The sequence below is a fragment of the Oncorhynchus masou genome, chromosome 30, assembly GCF_036934945.1.
Source record: "Oncorhynchus masou masou isolate Uvic2021 chromosome 30, UVic_Omas_1.1, whole genome shotgun sequence".
NCBI classification, from domain to species: Eukaryota; Metazoa; Chordata; class Actinopteri; order Salmoniformes; family Salmonidae; genus Oncorhynchus; species Oncorhynchus masou.
Genome location: NC_088241.1, coordinates 29,987,515 through 30,013,689, shown reverse-complemented (window position 1 = coordinate 30,013,689; position 26,175 = coordinate 29,987,515). Strand labels below are relative to the sequence as shown.

At 43.0% G+C, this 26,175-nt stretch overlaps 1 protein-coding gene across 1 annotated transcript; it reads left to right on the top strand.

The window, feature by feature from the left end:
* Positions 1 to 311: 311 nt before the first annotated feature.
* LOC135522505 (transforming growth factor beta-2 proprotein-like) lies at positions 312 to 24,508 on the top strand. Its single transcript, XM_064948808.1, has 7 exons — positions 312 to 1,699; positions 19,985 to 20,148; positions 22,203 to 22,335; positions 22,457 to 22,567; positions 23,279 to 23,447; positions 23,862 to 24,015; positions 24,258 to 24,508. Exons 1-7 carry the CDS (start codon positions 1,201 to 1,203, stop codon positions 24,414 to 24,416), a joined length of 1,389 nt encoding a protein of 462 aa, XP_064804880.1. The 5' UTR covers positions 312 to 1,200; the 3' UTR covers positions 24,417 to 24,508.
* The last annotated feature ends 1,667 nt before the right edge of the window (positions 24,509 to 26,175 follow it).

Sequence of the window (26,175 nt, the reverse complement as noted above, 5' to 3'; positions counted from 1 at the left end):
TATTTATCCAGTTCATATCATTTCTCAGAAAGCTAAATTGCATGTTATTGTAATTGCGGAGTTTTCATCTGCAATATGTTTCTTTAGAGCCATCCCAACTCGAATCTTCAATATTTCTGGTCTACTTTGTCCATTGCGTAATGCGGTAGCAAAATAAGTGTATGTTTTACACCGGACTTGTGGATATGGTTATGGTTATTTAGCTAGTGGACGCCAAAATAACCATCTGGCGTTAGGACCCCGTGGTTGCGCGCAGGGACATTACCCGCTGCACTGTCCGGATTGGCACACTAAACACTCGTTACAATAAATCGTCTCGTAACCTGAAGTTGAAGGAGTCCCCCGGTCTGAAAGTGACGACCACAACATCAATTTGAAGAAGGGGGAGCACGTGGTTAAGTACGTCTTATAAATATCCTTCTACAACCGGCCGCATGCTGTTGTGACACTGGCAACATCAGCTCTGTGGAACGGTTTTCAGCAAGAAGGGATGGAGGAACGCGTCAACGGTTTACCATTGTATTAAAAGGAATTATCTTTATACTTCAACGTACTTTCCATACTTTTGATTTTAAAAAATCCCGCAATTTCTCCATTTATATTGACCCAACACATGCGTTATAACAACTTTTAATAGGTTATATCTCCTCGAGACGACACCTTGCGAGTACCAGGACGGGTTGATTTTTGCACTGTTGTATGTTATTCTGTCAAGAACCGCGATGCAACTGCTCAGCGAAGCCGATCTTGAGATAGAGAAATCAAAGACGGACTTGTGCTGAGCGCGGTACTGGCCACAGTTGGAAAGCTCGCAGCGCTCTGATGCGGTGGAGGTGTGCGCTAACCCACAGGCTACACGTCTGTTCTGTACAACTGGAGATAGCGAGCTAGCTGGTTGTACTTTGTTTAACTTCAAGGTTTTTGTATTAAACTTTCATTGCAATTTGATGGCCACAATTCGGTCTTTTTGTTTGGACAATTATAACTTTACGCGCGTTTAGTATGCGTTTATTGTGAAGTGATTGGTAATATACATAGCCTACTGCTGCTGTCTGCTCCCCGTATAACGGATTTTACAGATTATTTCCCTTCCATGGTTGTTAAATGGATTTCCAGGTACATTTTGAAATACTGTGCTGAAACTGGGATCACAAAACTACCACGTTTCCCAATATTTAGGCTACAAGTAGTTAAGTGTGTATGCCTATATTTAGTGGTAAAAAATACAATATTTTGGCTTTTTTTCATGTTTATATTGCTTTTCTGTTAAATCTAAATTCCCTTTCCAAGGCCGCTTTATCGTTTTTTGTCAAGATTTCAAGACGTTGCTGTAGTCTACTTTTAGAGTTCACAATGAACTACTGCGTTTTAAGTCTTCTCCTGACCTTGGATTTAGCCACTGTGGCCGTCAGTTTGTCTACATGCAGTACGCTGGACATGGATCAGTTTATGAAAAAGCGCATAGAAGCCATCCGGGGACAGATACTGAGCAAGCTGAAGCTCACAAGCCCCCCGGAGACATACCCCAAACCCGAGGAGGTGTCGCGGGATATCATCGCCATCTATAACAGCACGAGGGACCTGTTGCAGGAGAAAGCCAACGAACGGGCAGCAACGTGTGAGCGCCAACGAAGCGAGGAGGAGTACTATGCAAAAGAGGTTCACAAAATCGACATGCAACCCCCCTACCCCTCTGAGAGTAAGTTTGTGTGCGCGTCTGAATACGTGCCAGAGCGCCTGCGCACATGTGTTATGGTTAAACGCCTAATTTAAAAGGTCCAATAATCGGTAATTACCCACTGGGCGCAGAAGTCAGTTCAATGTATAGTTTTGATCTACATTTGGTTGTTGTCAACTAAAGTGAAATCAACAAAACATGTCACCATGTCATTGGACTTAGGTTAAAAGTTGGATGACTGCAGTTTTCCACTGAGTTTTTGGGTTGAAATGACGTGGAGACGTTTTTGCCCAGTGGGTAGTATTATCTGCAAAGTATTCAAAAATCGCCATTCCCTTTATGTATGTCATCATGTGTGTTTGTGGAAACGATATAAACTATTCCTGGCACTGATGCATCCAGGCAGGTAAAACAACGATGATGCGGGCCTGTGCTGCTAGAGAGATCATCGAAAAAAGTTGCCTGACATGAACTTCTCGTGAGAGTAGGGGGATCGATTTCCTTCTAGGCTGACTCCCGGCACCGGCTTGACAATGTGTTATTTCATAGTTATGAGGTAGTAGAAGCAGACTTCAAAGAAACACTGATCCCCCCCCCCCCCTCTCACTCTAAAGAAGGAGTACCTTGTATTGTGTATGTGAGTACATTTTTAACTGAACAAGAAAGTTTTCCCTAATTTTATGTTAATTCAGCTTGTCCTTGATGCTGTGTAGATAGGTACAGGGTGAGAACCAATGGCAAATGACTCATTAACACATGGAGGCCTATGAGTATTTATATCACATTGAAAGAGTGGATGATATCAGTGATAACCTCTTATTCTCAGTGGACACCTCTGAATTCCTGTTTTCTCTGACTGCTATATAGCACTAAGAGCAGGGCAATCTAATATATTGTCAGAACAGGTTTGAGATATCAAGTTTTATTCCTTTCATCTCTGGAGGCAGGGGGTGATATTGAGAAAATGGTGTGTGTGTGTGTGTGTTTTGTGTGACCTACACTCCCAAATTGGATTAATAGGGGTCTGGGACTGCTAACCCTGGGCTCCCAGAGTCACTGCAATTACCTACTTTAAAGTTGTTTTTACCTCACTGCTTTCAAGTACTAAACCACTGTGTTAATAACTACATTTTTACATAGTCATTCATATTTTCAAAGTTATGGTTGTCTAAACACAATAATACTATTAAACACTGCTATTGTGCCATTTATTCTGTAATATATTTTTCTCCTCCAGATCAAATGTGAGTACACGGCATGGAGGACAAATTAATTAGGAGATATTTTATATGCCCCAAAGTATATTTTGCATTAAATATTATCCTTGGCCCTGCCTGTTGTATAAATACCCAAAATATGAATAGATCAGGCAATGTGCCAAGCGCAGTCAGGAAGGCATTTATAGGGTATAAATAATCCTGAGTCAACATCCAGAGAAAAAAAGACAGATTATTTATTTTATTTTTATCCTTTTTGCTTTTCACTTCTGACACTGCTCCACTCTAGCTCCTGGGAGGAAAGATGACAGAGAGAGACGTGAGAGAGGGAGTCAAACCACCAGTTGTTAGTCCCATAGTGCACAGCCAAAGACGATACAGGTGGCTCTTTTTTTAACAGTTGACTGTGTGTGTGTCATCCAGTGTCAAAGGGTGAATGTCTTTGCCAGCTAATAATGCACACAGACACACAAACACACAAGGGTGTCAACCTTATTTGGTAGGGTGCCAGGAAGTCCTCAGAGGCAGCACTGCGGGGCACCATGGCACTAACTCGAACTAAAAGGGGGAGAGGATGGGCTGTGGAGGGGAGGAGTCGGCCGGAGCAGGGGGGAGATGGGTGGGGTTTGGGGAGGGCGTAGTGGGGGCAGAAAGAGATGCCTGACATGGCCCACAGTGCACTATTTAAACCAGCAAGCAGGCATTGTACATATAATATTGAATGCTACCCTGGGCTCTGCTCTGCCACTTGCTCCATGGAAAATTCCAGCTGGAGACCCACTTGCTGGGCTATGGAGTGGTCGGTAGTAAGAGAACCTATCCTTCCCTCATCTCAATCTCGTCCTCTCTCTTTCTCATCTCCCCACTAATTTTTGCCCCTCATTGATACTCATTGGCCCCCAATTAAACTCTTCCAATGTTTGCCTTTTCTCACCCCCACCCCCCACTTTCCCAATCTCTTATGTGTGTTTGCATTCTGCATGCATTGCCTGTGTGTGCTTGCTGCGTATTTTTCAATCTTGTCACCTAGGCTATGTCATGGGACAGTCTCTCATGATGCTGCATTAGTCTCGTTCATAATAGACTGTACACGCTGATACAACATTGGCCTGTTAGCATGCCCTCATTGCCCTATACATAAATGCTTGTTTAGCATAGCCCTACCTACTCTCTAAGTTATTGTATGTCTCCAGTGTGTTATAGCTCTCCTGTGGACTAGAGGCTTCCAGGAACACAGTGACACTTGTGTGTGTGTGTGTGTGTCTGTCTGTTGGGGGATAGTTTTGCCATTCCCTTTACTGTGGCACATGGTTTGTGTATTACACTATGCTGTCTTTATGATTTGTGTGTGTATGTTTAAACTATATGTGTTGCTTGCTTTTATAAAATAGGATTTAGATGATGTCATGTACACAGCATCGTTCAAAGGCAGGGGTTAAACTAATAGCCTCATAATTTAGCAGCACATTCATTCTGACTTGTCTTTCATGTGCAAACCTTTATCGACTATGATAATAGTTGGTGAGGAGAAAGCATTATAGCCTAGACTTAGAAAGGTGGCATCGCGAGAGTAGCATCACCTATGCGGTCTTGTCCTTGTGATAAGACAGGAATGCTGGTTGGTTGATATTTAGCAGTGGAGGGCAAAGTGCAAATTGTCATACTTGAGTAAAAGTAAAGATACCTTAATAGAAAATAACTCAATTGAAAGTCACCCAGTAAAATACTACTTGAGTAAAAGGGATTAGGAGGACACATTTCAGTTGAATGCATTCAGTTGTACAACTAACTAGGTATCCCCTTTCCCTAAAAGTATTTGGTTTTAAGTATACTTAAGTATCAAAAGTAAATGTAATTGAAAAATATACCTAACTATCAAATATGAAAGTAAAACTATAAATAATTTAAAATCCCTTATTTTAAGCAAACCAGTCGGCACCATTTGTTTTTTCTTTTTTGTGTGGAATTTACGAATAGCCAGGGGCACACTCCAACACTCAGGCATAATTTACAAACAAAGCATTTGTTCTTAGTGAATCCGCCAGATCAGAGGCAGTAGGGAGGATAAATGCGTGCATTTGACCATTTTCCAGTCCTGATAAGCATTCAAAATGTAATGAGTACTTTTGGGTTTCTGGGAAAATGTATGGAGTAAAAAATATTTTCTTTAGGAATGTAGTGAAGTAAAAGTAGTCATATATACCCCCCAAAAAACTTAAGTATTTTTTACTTAAGTACTTTACACCACAGAAATAAGTAACACATTTACAATGCAAACTGTTACAGCTATACTTGAATATAGAACATTCTGCTCATTATATACTGAACAAAAATATAAACACAACATGCAACAATTTCAGCGACGTTACTAAATTACAGTAATATGAGTACATATGAGGAAATCAGTCAATTGAAATAAATTCATTAGGTCCTAATCTATGGATTTCACATGACTTGGGCAAGGGCACAGCCACCCACTGGGGAGCCAGGCCCAGCCAATCCAAATTATTACAGAAAAAGGGCTTTATTACAGACATGAATACTCCTCAGCACCCCCTCAGTCGATCCCGCAGGTGAAGAAGCCGGGTGTAGCGGTTCTGGGCTGGCCTGGTTACACTTGGTCTGCGGTTGAGGCCGGTTGGACGTACTGCCAAATACTCTAAAATGACATTGGTTGTGGCTTATGGTAGAGAAATTAACATGACATTCTCTGGAAACAGCTTTGGTGGGCATTCCTGCAGTCAGGATGCCAATTGCACCCTCCCTCAAAACACGAGACATTTGTGTTATTGTGTTGTGTGACAAAAATGTACATTTTAGAGCGGCCTTTTATTGTCCCCAGCACAAGGTGCACCTGTGTAATGATTGTTTAATCAGCTTCTTGATATGCCACACCTGTCAGGTGGAGGGATTATTTTGGCAAAAGAGAAATGCTCACTAACAGGGATGTAAAGACATTTCTGCCCAAAATTTGAGAGAAATGCACTTTTTGTGCGTATGGAACATTTCTAGAATTTTTTATTTCAGCTCATGAAACATGGGACCAATACTTTACATGTTGTATTTATAATTTTGTTCAATATAGAAGTGCAATCCTCATTCAGAGCAGCCTACTACTCCCATGATTTTAGTCATATCACTGGGAGTGTTTGTATAAAACTATGTATAGCATGTCTAAAGCATTTACATTAATGTTAACTTTGGAAATGTACATTGTAGAATAGAAGCGTACATTGTACATAGTATAGTGTCGTAAATTGTACTATCTAAACTCAATGCATTAGACATTGATATATTTTACTCGCAGCAAATCACTTGACGTATTTCCAATTTATGAGACGTTGGGCAAACATTTCAGTGTTTTAATAGAAGTCAGCTGTTAAGGAGCTAACACAGTGAGTGGGAAGCATCTACCTGTTGTACCAATGTAAATAGAGACTGCATGTTGTTTCTGCCTTTATCTAGTAATGACAATTCAATGGAGCACTAATTACCTAGCCTTTCGATAACACATTACACTTCGAACAGGTTCGGAACATTAAACTTTACATGGTTGAAATAAAAGGCATTATGGCAAGTTTGAATCACTTTAGATTTGGAGTGCTTCGGTGCTGTTTGCTCACAAAGCCTCCTTGTTATATACGCTGTAGTTTAGTATAGTTAAGTAACACTTTGTTTGTGCTGTAACAGCTCTACTAAGGTAAATTAATTGAACATGAATGTGATAGAACAATGTCCATGTTGCTAATCTGTGGCAAGCTATGATGCTGATTAATAAAACCAACAAAATAAAACCAATCTAGAACCAACAGGAACCTGAACAGCTTCTACCCCCAAGCCATAAATAGTAAGTAAGTTAACCAATAGCTACCCGGACTATCTGCATTGACCCTTTTTCCACCAACTCTTTTGACTCATCACATACGCTTCTGCTACTGTTTTATTATCTATCCTGTTGTCTTTATCCCTACCTACTTTATATGTACAGTGCATTCGGAAAGTATTCAGACCCCCTTTTCCCACGTTTTATTAGGTTACAGCCTTATTTTAAAATGTATTGAATTGTTTTTTTCCCCCTCATCAATCTACACACAATACCCCATAATGACGAAGTGAAAACAGGTGCATTTTTTTGTTGTTGCAAATGTATTAAAATAAACAGAAATACCTTATTTACATAAGTATTCAGACCCTTTGCTATGAGACTATTGAGCTCAAGTGCATCCTTGAGATGTTTCTACAACTTGATTGGAGTCCACCTGTGCTTACATTCAATTGAATGGACATGACTTGGAAAGGCACACACCTGTCAATTTAAGGTCCCATAGTTGAAAGTGCATGTCAGAGCAAAAACCAAGGCAAGAGGCCGAAGGAATTGTCTGTAGAGCTCCGAGACAGGGTTGTGTTGAGGCACAATCCTGCATTTTCTGCTGCATTAAACTTCCCCAAGAACATAGTGGCCTACATCATTCTACAACTGAAGAAGTTTGGAACCAGACTCCCCTCGAGCTGTCCTCTCGGCCAAACTGAGCAATCGGGGGAGAAGGGCTTAGTCAGGGAGGTGACCAAGAATCCGATGGTCACTCTGACAGAGTTCCTCTGCTCCGTGGAGATGGGAGAACCTTCCAGAAGGACAGACATCTCTGCCGCGTTCCACCAATCAGGCCTTTATGGTAGAGTGGCCAGGCGTAAGCAACTCCTCAGTAAAAGGCACATGACAGCCTGACACATGACAGTTTTCCAAAAGCCACCTGAAGGACTCTCAGATCATGAGAAACAAGATTCTCTGGTCTGATGAAACCAAAATATAACTCTTTGGCCTGAATGCCAAGCATCACGTCTGGGGGAAACCTGGCACCATACCTACGGTGAAGCATGGTGGTGGCAGCACCCTGCTGTGGAGATGTTTTTCAGCTAAAGGGACTGCTAGACTAGTCAGGATCGAGAGTAAGCTGAACGGAGCAAAATACAGAGAGATCCTTGATGAAATCCTGCTCCAGAGCACTCAGGACCTCAGACTGGGGCGAAGGTTCACCTTCCAACAGGACAACAACCCTAAGCACACAGCCAAGACAACACAGGAGTGGCTTTGGGACAAGTCTCTGAATGTCCTTGAGTGGCCCAGCCAGTACCCGGACTTGAACCCGATCGAACATCTCTGGAGAGATCTGAAAATAGCTGTGCAGCGATGCTCCCCATCCAACCTGACAGAGCTTGAGAGGATCTGCAGAGAAGAATGTGAGAAACTCCCCAAATACAGGTGTGCCAAGTTTGTAGCATCATACCCAAGAAGACTCGAGGCAGTAATCTCTGCCAAAGGTGCTTCAACAAAGTATTGTTTTTACTGTTTTTGCTCTGTCATTATGAGATATTGTGTGTAGATTGATGAGTGGGGGGAAAAAACATTTTAATCCATTTTCAAATAATTCTGTAACGTAATAAAATATTGGAATGGCCCGTAAGTAAGCATTTCACTTAGTCTACACCTGTTGTCTGCAAAGCATATGAGAAATACAATTTAATTTGATTTTTATTTGTTACTTTGCTTTTGTGCAGTTTTTTGTTCTTCATAATATAATATATGCCATTTAGCAGACACTTTTATCCAAAGTGACTTACAGTCATGCGTGTACAGATTGGGTATGGGTGGTCCTGGGAATCGAACCCACTATCCTGGCGTTGCAAGCGCCATGCTCTACCAATTAAGCTACAGAGGACCACTATACTATATAACACTCCTAAGGTGAGCTAGCTAGCCTAGCACTGTGTAGAGACATTCTTCTGGTGAGAGTTTGCGGAGGGTCACTACAAAAGAAAAGCTCAGTGTGTATGTGTCAAGTGTTTTAGTTACAGAATGACTTCTAAATCAGCTTTTTAAACTGTCTGCAGGAAGGATGTGTCACGTGTATTATGGGAAGCAGAGAGTGTCAGACTTACATAGGACTTAAAGACAAGTGCACATTTATGAATAGCACTGCGTGTATTAACTTTTAATGGTGTGTATTGTGTACCTGCATGTGTGTGTGCCCGCCCGTGTTAGTGTTTACATGTGTGCTTGCGTGCATTCAAGCATGTACAATACCAGTCAAAAGTTTGGACAAACCTACTCATTCAAAGGTTTTTCTTTATTTGTATCTTCTGTATCACCCCTACCTTGTCACAACACAACTGATTGGCTTAAACACATTAAGAAGGAAAGAAATTCCATAAATTAACTTTTAACAAGTCACACCTGTTAATTTAAATACATTCCAGGTGACTATCTCATGAATCCGGTTGAGAGAATGCCAAGAGTGTGTAAAGCTGTCATCAAGGCAAAGGGTGGCTGGTTTGAAGAGTCTAAAATATAAAATATATTTTGATTTGTTTAACACTTGTTTGGTTACTACATGATTCCATATGTGTTATTTCATAGTGTTGATGTCTTCACGACTATTCTACAATGTAGAAAATTGTAAAAAATAAAGAATGAGTAGGTGTGTCCAAACTTCTTACTGGTACTGTATGTGCTTGTGTTCTTGTCTGTGTGTGTGCAGTATGGATGTGTGCCTGTCTGGTATGCTAAAGGTCAAATGCAGTTGTTTTTATCTCATTATCAAATCATGTTTGGGTAACAAGATTGGTTTAAATTAAAATGGTCCAAAAGAAACAAAAATAGCTTCTTAGCAAAGAGCAATTTCTCAAGCAAGATTTTCTCTAGGACTGTCTGGGAGTGGTCTGAGTGGGGAGGGTGGAAAACAAGCTGTTATTGACAGAGAGGTTTGGAACTCTCTTTCTTCTTGGTCTATTAACTAATTTAACGCCTGGTGATGTCACCAGGCAGGTCAAAACTCCATCCCACCAAAACAGGCTGACATTTCAGGCGGTCTTTTGAACAGCTCTTACACTAAAAGAGCGTTATCGTCATTTGCACTTTTTCACAGTATTATTCCCTCATAGTGCAGAAATACGAAGTACAGGCATATCTAGTTTTTGACTGCATTGGGCCTTTTCTATAATATCAGCATCTTTGTTAGTTTGTGTTTGACTGCTGGTGTTTGTGTGTTCGAATGTGTTAGCTCAGTGTGTTGAGCCTGGTGTGGCTCGACGTGTATGATGGATTGTGTTTAGTTAGTTTAAGTGAACACTCTTGCCTATCTCCCCTGAACTTCTGTAAATACCATTGGTCTTGTGGCGCATGTGTCCGTATGTGCGTTCGTGCGTGTGTTGCTGCTTCATGAGGAGAGGGCTGTACAAACAGCCAAACAGGAAGACAAACACACTCTGGGCGAGACAAAGCCTCACGCTCACTCTTTGTTTGCCACTATTATTAGCTGCATCTGACTTTCACCAAGCTGTTTCAAGGGAGAGTGATTTTCCTGCGTTTGGTGCCACTGTACCTCAAGCAATCAGTCTTCGAGGGATATTGTCCGAAAGCAACTACTATAGTCGATGTGTTTCCCCTGTATCCCTGTTTCAGGTATATGGCTGTGATACGTAATCCTGTCTATGTTGTTGCTGTGTCATGGAGCTGAGTTCTATCATAATGAAACTGTGTTTGATATGTAATCATAATGCCATGTAGCTTTGGTGTTGTGTGGTTCTTTGACTGAGGTATCTGCAGTAGGTCTTTGTCGGTGTCAGTTTCTCTGCTGTTGTGCACCCTGTTGATGTCTCATTTGTGTTCTTCGAGAGGGAGAAGGAGAAGGAGAGAGAGAGGGACAGAGAGCCAGGAGATATCAACATCGGCAGCGCTGTGGGATTGTTGTTGAGAATGGGGCTTGATCCTCCGCTAAACTTACGCAAGACCTGGACGCTGCTGCCATTTGAACTGGAGGACAACCGTGGCCAAGCAGCATAACCGAGGGAAAGATTTTAAAAAAGAAGAAAAAGAACCGGAGAAAGAGTAAGCAAAAGAATAACAACTGTTTCTCCGACTTTTGGTATTGTTTACAACCATGGGACAGGTTCCCGTGTAAGATGATACTCTAACATGAGAGTAATAGAAGGGAGTGAGAGCCTAGTGCTGCTGTTAGTGGAGGGCAGTTTAGTGAACGTGTCCTGCGGAGAGGCACGTTTTATGGGACTGTTGAATGTGTGATTGCGGTTTGTAATGTTACGCAATCATCGAGCAGAGGATGGTGTATTGCAGTGTGTGTCATAGTGTTCCGAAGGTTTATGTATCCAGCGATTAATGAGGTGAGGTATTCTCCCACTGAGTTTGGACCAGGCCACTGCTACCCAGCATGCATGCACACCCTCACTCTCTTGCTCGCCCTCTCTCGCTCTCTTTTGCTCACCGCTCGCTCTCTCTCTCTCTCTCTCTCTCTCTCTCTCTCTCATACACACACACATTTAAACACACACACACCGCCATGAGGTATCTCTCTCTCCTTCCCTCTTTCTCTATATATCTCTCTTACACTATCTCTCCTCATCTTTCTCCATCGCTGCTCTGTTATGCTGCTGCCTAGTTTGCTTGTTTTCTGGTTGCCATACAGCAACAGTGGAGAGGGACCATGTGTCTGACTGGTGGCTGAAGCCCAAAAGCCCCTCTCATCTGAGTCTCTCTCTCTCTGTGTGTTTCTGTGTATGTGTGTATATACATTTCTGTGTGTGTGTGTTGGTCTGTTGCTGGGAAAGAGGCCTTTGGAGACTGACAGGCCTTCGTGGAAGGGGCTTCAAAGCACCGGGTATTTTTAGTTCCCAGGGATTATGTGCAGAGTTGTTTTCAATTTGCTATTGGCAGGTGAGTGGCTGGGTGGAGGCGTCTGCAGGGAACGAGACAGGCGGGAGCTCTCTTCCATCTCACATTCTCTCTCTTTCTTTCTTTCTTTCTTTCTTTCTTTCTTTCTTTCTGTCGTCTTTTTTCCCCCTTTACTCCCACTCTGTCCTCTGTGATCTCCTGTCTGTCCCTGTTTCCTTCTCGACTTCTCTCTTTATCGCTGTCTCGTTGTTCTCTTATTCCATCTGTCAAGTTTGACTTTCTCAGCCAGTCGACTTTACCTCTCTCACCTTTCCTCGACCTCTCCGTGACCTTTTCTTGACAAATATTTCTCTCCGTTGTCATTGCTCATGCCTTTTAATTTTTTCTTTTTTTATCCTTAGATGGTCGTCTTGATTCCACACACAATCTGTCTCTCCCTCTCTCTCCCGCTCACCTTTGCATTCCTCCCTTCTATTTTCGCTCTCTCCTCTCCACGTCTCCTCGTCTCAAATAACGTTTTATTTGTCACATGCTTGGTAAACAGCAGGTGTAGACTAACAGTGAGCTGGTTACTCACGGCCCTCCCCAACAATGCAAAGAGAAAAATATAGAAGAAATAATAGCACAAGGAATAAATACACAATGAGTAACAACAACTTGGCTATATACACGGGGCACCAGTACCGAAGGGGTACGAGGTAATTGCGGTAGATACAGTGCATTCGGAAAGTATTTAGACCACTTTCCTTTTTCCACATTTCGTTATGTTACTGCCTTATTCTAAAATGGATTAAATCAAACATTTTCCTCATCAATCTATACACAATAGCCCATAATGACAAAGCAAAAAACAGGTTTTTAGATAATGTTTTAACCAAGCCATGAGGAATTGTTCGTAGAGCTCCAAGACAGGATTGTGTCGAGGCACAGATCTGGGAATGGTACCAAAAAATGTCTGCAGTATTGAAGGTCCCCAAGAACAAAGTAGCCTCCATCATTCTTAAATGGAAGAAGTTTGGAACCACCAGGACTCTTCCTAGAGCCACCCAGCCAAACTGAGCAATCGGGGGAGATGGGTCTTGGTCAGGGAGGTGACCAAGCCACTCCTCAATAAAAGGTACATTACAGCCCGCTTGGACTTTGCCAAAAGGCATCTAATGGAATCTCAGACCATGAGAAACAAGAATCTCTGGTCTGATGAAACCAATATTGAACTCTTTGGCCTGAATGCCAAGCGTCATGTCTGGAGGAAACCTGGCCCCATTCCCACGGTGAAGTATGGTTGTGGCAGCATCATGCTGTGGGGATGTTTTTCAGTGGCAGGGACTGGGGGACTAGTCATGATTGAGGGAAAGATGGACGGAGCACAGAGAGATCTGTGATAAAAACCTGCTCCTGAGCGCTTAGGACCTCAGACTGGGGTGAAGGTTCACCTTCCAACTGGATAACGACAGGAGTGGCTTCGGGACAAGTCGCTGAATGTCCTTGAGTGGCCAAGCCAGAGCCCAGAATTGAACCTGATCGAACATCTCTGGGGAGACCTAAAAATAGCATTTCAGTGGCGCTCCCCATCCAACCTGACACAGCTTGAGAGGATCTGCAGAGAAGAATGGGAGAAACTCCACAAATACAGGTGTGCCAAGCTTGTAGCGTCATATCCAAGAAGACTCAAGGCTGTAATTGCTGTCAAAGGTGCTTCAACAAAGTACTGAGTAAAGGGTCTGAATACTTATGTACATGTCAGTTTTTTCTTTAATACATTTTGGGTATTGTGTGTAGATTGATGAGGGGAAAAAACAATTTAATCAATTTTAGAATAAGGCTGTAACGGAACAACATTTTCAAAAAGTCAAGTGGTCTGAATACTTTCTGAATGAACTGTATGTACATATCGGTAGGGGTAAAATGACTCGGCAACATGATAGATAATGATCAGTAACTGCAGCAGCGTATTTGATGAGTCAAAAGAGTTAGTGCAAAGAGGGTCAAATGCAGATACTCTATGCTGACTTTTAGGAGCACGTGTGCGCCTAAGTGGAAGAATGTAGGCGGATACAAAGAACTGTTGGAGCACAATGATAAATATTTAAGGCAAATAAATAAAAAATTATAGGTCGCACAGAAAGATGTTTGGGCACATATGTGAGTAAATGGTCGCACTGTTAAAGTCCTGAGATAGTCCGGGTAGCTATTTGGTTAACTATTTAGTAGTCTTATGGCTACTCCTGGTAGAAGCTGTTCAGTGTCCTGTTGGTTCCCGACATGGTGCATCGGTACCACTTGCCGGTCCAGTGTGTGTGTGTGAGAGAGCAGGCTGTCTGTCCATAGAGTAAGCCTGGGGAATCTGAGAGCATGTCTTAAAGAAGTCAGAAATGCTCCAAAGTAGGTCAAATAATTTCCCCTTCGGTTTGTCCCGGTATCTCGGCCCTGCAAACCAATATTTGGTCTCAATTTCCATTTCCAAATGGTGAAAATGACTCTGAGGTAGCAAACAGTTGCATCCAGTAATTTTACAAAGTAATAAATCAGACTTTTGGGAAATTTGAACAAACATTTTGATATTTTCCTGGTAATTCATGGCTTGTAGGACCATTCCAACAATAAAGAAAATGAATGTCTCCTCGTAAAATATATACCACTTAATGTCACATTTTATTAAAGCCACATGTTATGCCATAAAGGTCTCCAAGCAACTCAAATGTTTTAATATTACACAAAACACCATATAATATCCCCGTGTTTGACTGTGTGTGTGTGACTGTGTTTGCATGCACCATGCCAATTTATCTGCAAAAACACTTGCAGGTGTTGTTATGAAATCCTAATAGCCTGTGCTAGTATCACAGGTTTTTATTGAAACCACAGTTTTTAGCCTGGTCCCAGATCTGCTTATGCTGTATAGCTAACTTCTGGTTGTTGTCATGCTAAATGTTTGGCATGACAATGATCATTGGCAAGACAGCCCACACAGATCTGGGACCAGGCAAGTTTTCTCCAGAGCAGAACCTTGTGAGTTAGGTATTTTTAACTTTGGTAGGCACTCTTCAGCTGTTTTTCAATGATTTGCACTGTTTATTATCAGACAGTGAAGGCAGGAAAAATCAAGTTGTCTTCAGTTAAGGAGAAGAGCTTGATGAATGAGATTTTAACATTGTGTGTAGATCCTAAGTAAAAACTGTGCAGACATTTTTATTGGCTGACCATTAGCAAAAGGAGTCAAAGTCAAGTGCTGCCCGGAGCAGTGGGCTCAGCCGAAAGCAGCACAGACTAACTCCAAATGAAACAGTTCGGCCTTAAATAGTTTTTTCCTTTCTCGAAGGTCAAATGTTTGCCCACTTCAGGTGTTTCACTGACCTGTGCCAAGCACCATAAAGGCTCTTTCATGTAAAAAATAAAATAATCAACCTCTCCTTAATGTCGCTCTGTAATGTAGAAGCCAGACACAGTTTGAAACATCACCATTTGACAAACATTCTGCAATTAAGGGCAGTTTTAGTGTCATTACAGTATAAACTGTGAGAGTTTTGGCAACACACACACACACACCACGGTGTACTGTATAAAACCTGCATGTGTACTGTATAAAACCTGCATGTCTGGAGTGCATTAAAAGATAAAGATGATGCTGGCTGCAGTTCTGGAACCGCTCTGGGGACAGGAAGCAAGGGGGTGGAGCCAGGGTGCAGGAAGTGTGTGTAGGGTCAGTGGAGGTCAGTGACAGTGTGAGGAGTGAAGGACGCTGGGAGGGGTTGCATTGGTTGGCACAGGTCCCTGTGACTCTGCTGTTTCTATAACTGCACAGCAGACATTAAGCAGTTCACAGTCATCTCGGCTCTGGAGCCGTGGGAAAGATGCATATTTAATGTAATTCCCCCAAGATAAACGCTAGTCAACATATTTTCTTTGCATTATTTGAGGTCTGACAATGCTGCATTTTTTTGTTGTTAATTTGACCGGTTGTCGTTTTCTGCAAGTAAATGATCTAAATGACAATATTTTGGGGGGAATTTGGGAGAAATGTTGTCAGTAGTTTATAGAATAAAACAGAAATGTTCATTTTACCCAAACGCATACCTATAAATAGTAAAACCAGAGAAACGGGTCATTTTGCAGTGGTCTCTTCATTTTTGCAGAGCTGTATATTGTGAGAGGGGGTGGACCACCGCGACCCCTCTGCCGACGCCAGAGTTTGGGAACCACTTCTCTATAGGACTCTACTTGTGAGGAGAGCATATTAATGCCCATGATTTTGGAATGAGATGTTCGGTGAGCAGGTATATACAGTGCCTTCGGAAAGTATTCAGACCCCTTGACTTTTTCCACATTTTATTAGTTCCCACTCATCAATCTACATACAATACCTCATAATGACAAAGCAAAAACTGTTTTTTTAGAAGAAAATAAATAAATAATAATATCACATTTACATAAGTATTCAGACCCTTTGCTCAGTACTTGAATCACCTTTGGCAGCAAATACAGCCTCGAGTCTTCTTGGGTATGACGCTACAAGCTTGGCACACCTGTATTTGGGAGTTTTTCCCCATTCTTCACTGCAGATATTCTCAAGCTTTGTCAGGTTGGATGGGGAGCGTTGCTGCACAGCTATTTTCAGGTCTCTCCAGAGATGTTCTATCTGGGTCAAGTCCGGGCTCTGTTTGGCCACTCAAGGACATTCAGAGACTTGTCCCGAAGCCACTCCTGTGTTGTCTTGTCTGTGTGCTTAGGGTCGTTGTCCTGTTGGAAGGTGAACCTTTACCCTAGTCTGAGGTCCTGAGCACTCTGGAGAAGGTTTTCATCAAGGATCGCTCTGTACTTTGCGTCGGTATCTTTGCCTCAATCCAAACTAGTCTCCCAGACGCTGAAAAACAACCCCACAGCATCATGCCGCCACCATCATGCTTCACCATAGGAAGGTTTCCTCCAGACGTGACGCTTGGAATTCAGGACCAAGAGTTGAATCTTAGTTTCATCAGACCAGAGATTCTTGATTCTCATGGTCTGAGAGTCTATATGGTGCCTTTTGGCAAACTCCAAGTGGGCTGTCATGTGCCATTTACTGAGGAGTGGTTTCCGTCCGGCCACTCTACCATAAAGGCCTAATTGGTGGAGTGCTACAGAGATTGTTGTCCTTCTGGAAGGTTCTCCCATCTACACAGAGGAACTCTAGAGCTCTGTCAGAGTGGCCATCGGGTACTTTGTCACCTCCCTGACCAAGGTCCTTCTCCCCCGATTGCTCAGTTTGGCCAGGTGGCTCTAGGAAGAGTCTAGGTGGTTCCAAACTTCTTCCATTTAAGAATGATGGAGGCCACTGTGTTTTTGGGGACCTTCAATGCTGCAGAAATGTTTTGGTACCCTTCCCCAGATCTGTGCCTCGACACAATCCTGTCTCGGAGCTCTACGGACAATTCCTTCTCCAGACAAATCCTGTTTTCGCTTTGTCATTATGGGCTATTGTGTGTAGATTGCTGATTATTTGTTATTTATTTAATCAATTTTAGAATAATGCAAAACATAACAAAATGAGGGGGGAAGTCAAAGGGTCTGAATATTTTCCGGCACTGTATGTTTCCGAAGGTTGTTATGAATAAATGTGATAAGCTGATGTTTGAAGTATCCCAGGACAGGTTTCTTCCTTCCCCGCAGGAAGAAAATCATGGTGTGTTGTTATGAAACAGTGTGATTCCTGAAAGATAAGCCCAGTTTTTTTGCTTGTTGCTCGAATGTGACTTGCCACATAACTGATTTGCCCGATTGAAAAATGTGATAAGAAGTATAACTATGTACTTGTTGTTTATTTTTGAAAAGTCCATGACAATCATTGCTTGACTTCTGAATATACATGGGGGCAGGATAGTATTTTTTTCTCCCAGCAGCACATGCCCGACTATTTTGTCATTGGTCTGTAATGTCATGGAAGTGATGAGTAATGAAGGGAATGATTAGAGGGATCAGGGGGGCTGTCTATTCACAGTGTGTGACAGTACTCATGTGACATCAGGCTCCCCTCTGGGAGGAAAGGGGAAAGAAGGGAGGCCTTAATTAAAGTATAGTGCAGCCCCTCTAACCAACCCCCTCACAATGAGCCTGCGCTTGGTGTGTTCCGTTCCGTGTGTGACATCACCACTACCTCCTTGCGTCTCAATTCCCTGAATGAGCCCTGCAGTGCACACAGACAGACCACAGCGGCGCCAGTTGTGGTGGATCATTTTGGTGTCATGTTCGTATAAATCAGTGTTACCGTGGTCTGACTCGGCTTGAGGGACGATGTATTGTGTGTGTGTGCTTGACTGTTTATGTTTTGTTGAATAAAATGACCTAGTGCAGTAGTTGTGTGTGTGAGAGAGCATTCCATGTGTATATAACGGATATACAGTAGCTTTGTGTGTGTGTGTGTGTGTGCTTGCGTGTGTTTGGTTTAGTTTATTACGATACCCATTAGCTACTGTACATGCAGCAGCTACTATTCCTGGGGTCCACATAAAACGAACAAATACATAACGAAGTACAGAACAGTTATGGACAAGATACATTAAATTATAAAAAAATGTATTAAATAAGAGTTCTATAGGAAAGACAGGTGGAGACAACAAAAAATACTATTTACACACAATTCATATATACATATTCATATTCTTATATACAGTACAGTTAAATTAAATCTTTAGAAAGAGGAGTCGCTGTGGTGCACAGTGAATTTTTTTATCCTTTTTCTAAAGCTAAACTTGCGTTTTGCTTAAGTAACATCTGGTGGAAGAGCATTCCACGATGACATGGCTCTATACATAACTGAGCAATGCATTAAATCTGTTTTTGCTTTGGGTACCATGAAGAAACACGTTGTGGCGTGTCTGGTGGGGTATGTATGTCTGTTTGAAGTGTATGCAAATAGATTGTATGTGTGCGAATGGATATCCAGACCTGTACATTAGGCGAGTGTGTGTTCATTGTGGTTAGTCCAGCTGCACGTATTTCCTGTGCCCTCGGGCAATGTGGCCAGTGTTGTGTTAAACACAGCGGCCTCATTCATGAGGCAGCGCTGCTGTGTAGCAGTTACACACGGCCTTATGCTGGCCCATTGGGACTTGGAAGTGTGACTTTCTCTGTTGACGGATGGGAAGGAAGCGAGCAAGAGCGTAGTTAGTCTTGGCTCATCTGACTCTCTGGTCACACAGAGAAGGGTTAGTGTTGGCGCGCCCAGACCATTGGTCACTGGCGCAACACACAAGAGCGAGAGAAAAAAGATTGATAGACTGATAAAAAAAAGACAGGATCTGCTCTGAAACATGACGCTGGGACGGGTATTTGGTAGGTGCCTGTGAGAGACCTGAGTGGGTATCTTACTGAGAAGGTCAAAGGTCACATTAGACACAGTCACCTCACCCATGCTCCCTCTGACACAAGAGCATTGTCACAGCTTTGTGTTTAACACGCATACAAACCGCACACACACGCAAGCTATTATAATTCAACTAATTTATCTCAGTGTTGAGTCAAATAAATGGTATTTTGTCTGTAGTTGTCCATTTAAGTCTGGCTCCAAGTACAACTAACTGCTTAGCAGTTTCTCTCCCCCTTCTCTCCCTCCTGTCTTGATGGTCGTTGCGGTTGTATACTCTCTTTAAACAATCCATGGTGGCTGGCTAATCCTGGGCTTCTGCCTAACGCTGCAGCCATCAATTTAAGGCTCCGGGCCTCCTAATACACCGTGGTGTAGGGAACTGTCAAACACACACCACCGCACACATGGTTCCCAGCATTACGTGTGTTGCGTTACTTTGTGTGCCCAAGCACGGCTGTCAGGCGCACCACTACACACAGGGTTGTCAATGTTAAGTGTGTCACCCGGTTCCACTGTATAAGCTTCTGTCAAACACACGCTTCCACCACACATGGTTTTGAGTTGTGTGTGTGAGTGTTACAGTACTACTGTGCAGATGCCGTATCAGATAGTCACACAGAGCTACACACATGTTCGGGAGTATTCAGTGAGTGTTAGTACCATAGTACCGGGTTCCTATAGGAACCATATGAATTGCAGCATTACCCCCAAGTGACCCTTTCGAGAGACAGGGAGATGTGTGTGCCGTAACATTGCAAGAGAGCAAATGGCATCAATTCTAATCTGGCGTGTGAGCCATTTTGATAACTGCTGTGGTTTCTCATAGAGGAACTGTGATAATTTGACTGTTCTTTGAAGTAGCAAAGATTAGAGTGAATGTCATTTAGCCTTTTTATGACCTCAGCTGAACATAGTGAGTGAATAAACTAGGGAAGAGTAAAAGTGGGGAGGAATTTCCACCCTGTCAGCCATTACATTTGGATTGGTCTTGTCTTTACACACACACACAAACACGATCGTCAGTCGTGTTGCTAAACTCTGTCCTCCTTCCTGTGTTTCAGATGTCATCTCTCCCACGCACTACAACCCGTACTACAGACGGCTCACCTTCGACGTGACCTCCATGGAGAAGAATGCCTCTAACCTGGTCAAGGCTGAGCTACGAGTCTTCCGCCTCCAGAACACCAAGGCCCGCGTGTCTGAACAGAGGATTGAGCTGTACCAGGTAAACCTCCCTTCTGTCCTCATCTCTAACCAGGTGTCCTTTTTTTTTTTTTATTCCCCAAAAAATATTAAACCCCTTTTTTCTCTTCAATTTCAATCTTGTCTCATCGCTGCAACTCCCCAACGGGTTCGGGAGGCAAAGGTCCAGTCATGCGTCCTCGATGCTTGGCGTTTGACAAATAAACATAATCTTGCTCTTTTGTCCATAATAATCTCATCGTGTAGGCTATATGCCTAACCGCAGTGTATCTGCGAGCTGTTGGCTAGAGCGCATGTGTCAATATCAGAGTGAGCATACTCGCTATGTAACACAACGTCTTTTGTGAGAAAACCATCAGAGTTGAAAATGCATTTATTCGGTACTATGTGCACTATGTCATCACGCACAGCTTTTTATCCACAACAAGTCCATTCTATGGAAACACATCTCTGGTGGGAAAATGTGCATGTTGTTTTTATGCAGATTTTAGAATATTTACATGAACATCTTTAGCCAATTGGATGAAAACCTAGTTGATGAACCATCTAGTGTCATTTCCACATAATGACAAAACAGACTGTGCCAGCGAATGGTTAAAAGCAGTGAGTGGCCATCTTATCACTTCTGACTACAGAACAACAGCTGTCATTTTCTGTTAATTTCCCGATGATTCTACATGTTCAATCGCCACAGTTCATTGACACTCAGCAGGTGATTTACTGTGCACAGCTGATGTACGTTATGGTGTGTATTTTCCTTTATTCTTTACTCAACCACTCCATACTATATACATACAGTGTCTCTATTAGCACAGTTAACATAGCATGAATAATAATATGGTGGTATTCCACGAAGATACTATTCTTTGTTTCAATCCCCCAGGTTTTACCACTTCACACCAGTACGTAATGCTTACCACTAAATTACTATATGCCGTACTTGAACGTACATGCCTACACACACACACACACACACACACACACACACACACACACACACACACACACACACACACACACACACACACACATTATGAAGCTCAGCGTGGGCCTGTTAGAAATGTGTGAGTCAGTAGTGTCGGGAGCCGGGCGGCTCTTGGATCAGTCCAGCGTTATTTGTGCGTCAACAGAGAGGAGTGTGGAATGCAGAGCGGTGATTTAGACCCTGGTGCTGAGTCTCCAAAGGGCTGCTCTCCGGCCCAGCCAGCCCAGCGTCTCCTGCCTCCACACGGTGTAGGACCATCGGCACCAGCCCATTCCTAGGCCGTGGGGATGTTTATGTCCAGTCAGCGGAATGGCCTAAACACAGCTCAACATGAAGGATTTTCTGACGCGAACACAAAGTGGACACCCAAAACCTTAGTAGTTCCACACACATTCAGATACAGAGTGAAATTGAGCCTATCATAATTATGTATTTTTCAGAGATACAGTGATACTATACATTAACTACTAGGAAGGTTCTCTCTTTGCCATGACTGTGGAGGAGTGATCGGGCCCTGAGATGGTTCACTTGCCAGGGCCTAGTGAAGACTAACCAGGGCCTAGAGAAAAGATAGCTAGGGCCTAGATATGTTGAAGTAAGTAACCATCCAGGTCGATGGGCCCCCGATGTCTGTCTCTCATCTCAAGGGTTTGTAAGCAATTGGCCACAGTCTCTGTAGGCTTACTTTTCAGAGATTTTGACTGGTCTCAACTTCATTTTTCACTCGCTCTGCCTCTCTCTCTCTCCCTCCCTCCCTCTCTCGCTTCTCTCGTCAGGCTTCCCTGTAGCAGCAGTAGATCTCAGTGGTGTAGCAGACAGTGGTGGAGTAGAGGAGCAGTGTTTTTCACATTAAGGAGAGCATGGCCAACAAAAATACATGGTTATGAAGGACAGCAGAATAACAACGCTCTGTCCGGCATCTGTTTCCGGCCCAGCTCGGCTCCTCCTAGACCTGCTCAATCGATCTGGGAGAGAGCAGTCTGGGAGACAGGGGGGACCAACCAGGAGTGACTTCTGGGACTTACCAGAATTTCCCTCCAGGTTGTTCTCATACATGGGACTTGTGTTGTGCGCTTGATGTGTCTCCACAGATTTTAAGTCACAAGGACCTGGCTTCCCCGACGCAGCGCTACATCGACAGCAAGGTGGTGCGCACGCGCATGGAGGGGGAGTGGCTGTCTTTTGATGTGACAGAGGCAGTCAGTGAATGGTTGCTTCACAGAGGTAGGACACAGAGGTTTTGACCTCCTATACTACAGCTGAATCACTGATCAGACAGTACATATGGTGCTGAAATCTCATTGGCCTGTTGTATATGAACAATCCTGTCTATTTTTCCCCCCAGACAGAAACAGTGGATTCAAGATCAGCTTGCACTGTCCGTGCTGCACGTTTGTTCCCTCAAACAACTACATCATCCCCAATAAGAGTGAGGAGCTGGAAACCCGCTTTGCAGGTATGTATTGGACAGTATATGTGTGTTACTCTACAGGTATACAGATGCTATCTTAATTTGACCAGTTTCTCACAGCAGGAAAAGAATCCTGCAGCAACAGGAAATGTAAATTATTATGGACAGTTTTGAAGAGGTTGATACATTTTTCATTTTGGAAAATGAAGTCTGACATTTTTAAGTGGAAATTACAAACTTTAGAAGCCTTTTTTAACACTACAGTTTGCATTTCCTGCTGCACAGGAAAATTCTCTGCGACAACAGAGTGATCAAATAAAGATATCTGTATATTGATAAATAAGTACATTGTATTTGACTTTTATTCATATGTAGATAACTGACATGAATAGTTATGCAACAATGTGTTTGGCAAGTGTAAATAAGAAGTGTAGTAAGTAGCAGATATGTAGTTTGTGTGATTCACTGGTACAGATCATTTTGGTTGCATCCCAAGTGGCACACAAGTCACTATATAGTGCACTTCTTTTGACCAGAGCCCTATGGGTCCTACACAGATGTTCTATCTTAATTTGATCACTCTGTTGTCACCGAGAATATTCCTGTACAGCAGGAAATGCAAATTGTAGTGTATTCAAGTTTTTTTTTTAAATGTGTCATTTCCACTTTAAAATGTCACACTTGATTTCCCCTAACTTGATTTGACATTGTATGAACATGATGAATATTGATGATATGGATGTGTGTGATTGACAGGTATAGATGACAGCTTCCACCACAGCGGAGACCTGAAGGTGTATAGGAAACGGCGCCACAGCGCCCAGGCTCCACACCTGCTCATGATGCTGCTGCCCTCCTACCGCCTGGAGTCCCAGCACAAGAGCCACCGCTCCAAACGAGCCCTGGACGCTGCCTTCTGCTCCAGGTACTGACCCATACTGATCCCTACTGACCCCACTGATCCTCACATGACCCCGACACCACTCTGCTGTCGGGAACTCAACACACACACACAAGCATGTGCGCATACACACACACACACCTAATAGATACTTTAAATACCTAGTAAATAGTTACCTTCTCTGTCAGCAGCTCACCCTCTCAGTGACACACACACACTTGGCAATTGCTCTTATCGCAGAACTCTCTCTGCTCACAGCTATGCATGTATTCACTCTCTTACACACACACACACACACACACACACACACACACACACACACACACACACACACACACACACACACACACACACACACACACACACACACACACTTGTGGCTCCCACAGAACCGTATCCATCCCTCACTCCTAACTCTCTCTGTCTTCCTACACACAGAAATGTCCAGGATAACTGCTGCTTGCGGTCGCTCTACATCGACTTCAAGAAGGATCTGGGCTGGCGGTGGATCCACGAGCCCAAGGGTTACAACGCTAACTTCTGCGCCGGGGCCTGTCCCTATCTATGGAGCGCTGACACCCAGCATTCCAAGGTGAGAAGTCAAAGGTTAAATAATCCACAGTTTAGAGCCAGCAGAGGTCAGAGTGGTAGTGTAGAGCAGTGGTGAGAGTAGCAGTGTGGCGTAGCGATCATTGTGGCAGTGGAGTTATTCTGTAGATCGTCTCATTCCTCTTTTGTGTTTTTTCATAGTTTCAAGCAGCACTGGTCAAAGACCATTGCCTTTGTCAACATCAAGCCTCATACTTGACCTCTGTGTGTGATTCTTCGCTTCAGGTGCTAGGTCTGTACAACACCATCAACCCGGAGGCGTCAGCGTCGCCCTGCTGTGTGTCTCAGGATCTGGAACCTCTCACCATCCTCTACTACATCGGCAAGACCCCCAAGATAGAGCAGCTCTCCAACATGATCGTCAAGTCCTGCAAGTGCAGCTAGGAACTGTTACAAGGCAACACACATTCAGTCACACACATTCATACACACGTGCATATTCAGTCACACACACACACACACTTGGATAAACACACATTCAGTCATACACACATGCGTACACATGTGTATGCACCCACCCACCCACACCTACACACACATGTACACACACACACACATAAATACACATACTGTACATATACACACATTCATCCACAAACACATACTGTACACACAGTCAGTCACACGATCAGTCTCCTGCACTATTGTAAAGACATATTTGATCTCCTACAAGCACAAATGGAAAAGGTGCTGAGCAGATCTAGGTACAGAAAACATGTCTCCCGAAACAACCACACACACACACACACACACACACGCACGTGCGCACACACACACACACACAGCTGTGGCTTTTGTACAGGCGTGCCTGTGTTTTTGTGTTTAGAAAGGCCCTGTTAACATGCCTCACCTCACACACTTGTCACACAGACACAAGAGTACGGCAAACACTGGAAAAAAGTATACGTGTCTATATGTGAAATAATCCGTCTGAGAAACAAAGACGACCCCCCCGGTTTCAACACTCAAAGCAAGCCATCTTCTTGATTTTGTTTGTCTCGTTTTGCATCCTTTTGAACCTATTGTAATTTTATATTTTGTTTTGATTTTTGATAATTGTGTTGCCTATTTAAAATCCAGTGTTTTATGGTTAGCACCCAAATTGTTTTCAAACTCTCTCGAGAAGTGGTGGATGAATCCACTCCCCATTGTCAGTTGACTAATATGTTATAACATAGTAATGTTATAATCTCGTCCCATATGCTGTTTATATGTGCTGTAACAGCCATGTAAAGGCAGAAAGAGGCTAGGAGCCTGTAAGAGGGAGACTGCAAGAGAGAGACAGAATGAAAGAAAATAAGCACACCTCGTATGCCTACCTTTTCAACAGAGACTCATCCTCACACAGGCATATTCATTTTAAAAAAGCACACACCCATCCCAAACCCTGCAGCAGGCAACATATTCAGACTGCTGGAATGAACAGTTCTGACATTTTGATAACAAACAAAAAAAACACAAACATTTTTTTCCCAAAGTACTGTTGAGCTCTGTTTACCTTGTGCATTGAATCTTGAATTCTTTAGGGAGCCCAACAGTGATTCCATCAACTACACAAGGTATGTCATCATAAACACAGATTTAAGATTTCTGTGGATATTTGGATTGTTCTTATTGGAACAGGGTTGTCCTTGTCTATATGATGCAGTGGTATGGGAATGGGGAGGTATAGTAGTGTTGTAGTGATAATTAGAGAGAAGGGATACAATAGGTGAGAATGAACAGTAGATGTGACCTGGTTCAGAGATTCTCCATGAACCTTTGATACCATTCCATTAGGTCTGAGATTGCTTTAGGTCGGAGGTCAAAAGGTCATATTTACAGGTGTGCAGTAGTTGTTATGGACACCAGCGTTGTATCTGCTCATTTGCATCTGAAATGCTTCATCTCGCCCGCCTCCCTCAAAGTGTAAAGCCATTATTCAGTCATAGGTTTTTTGTCCATTGTAGGAATAAAAATTGTTAGATACAAAGAATTGCACTGACGCTATTTTGATTATGTTTTTTATTTTTTTATTAGTCGTTACTTCCCCCTTATTAAATGAGTGTTGATGATGTGACTTAGAGCAGGAAGTGTAGGTGACACTACCCCGCCCCTAACTCCACCCACCTTTGGGCACCAGCGCCAGTGGACTTCCTGGAAA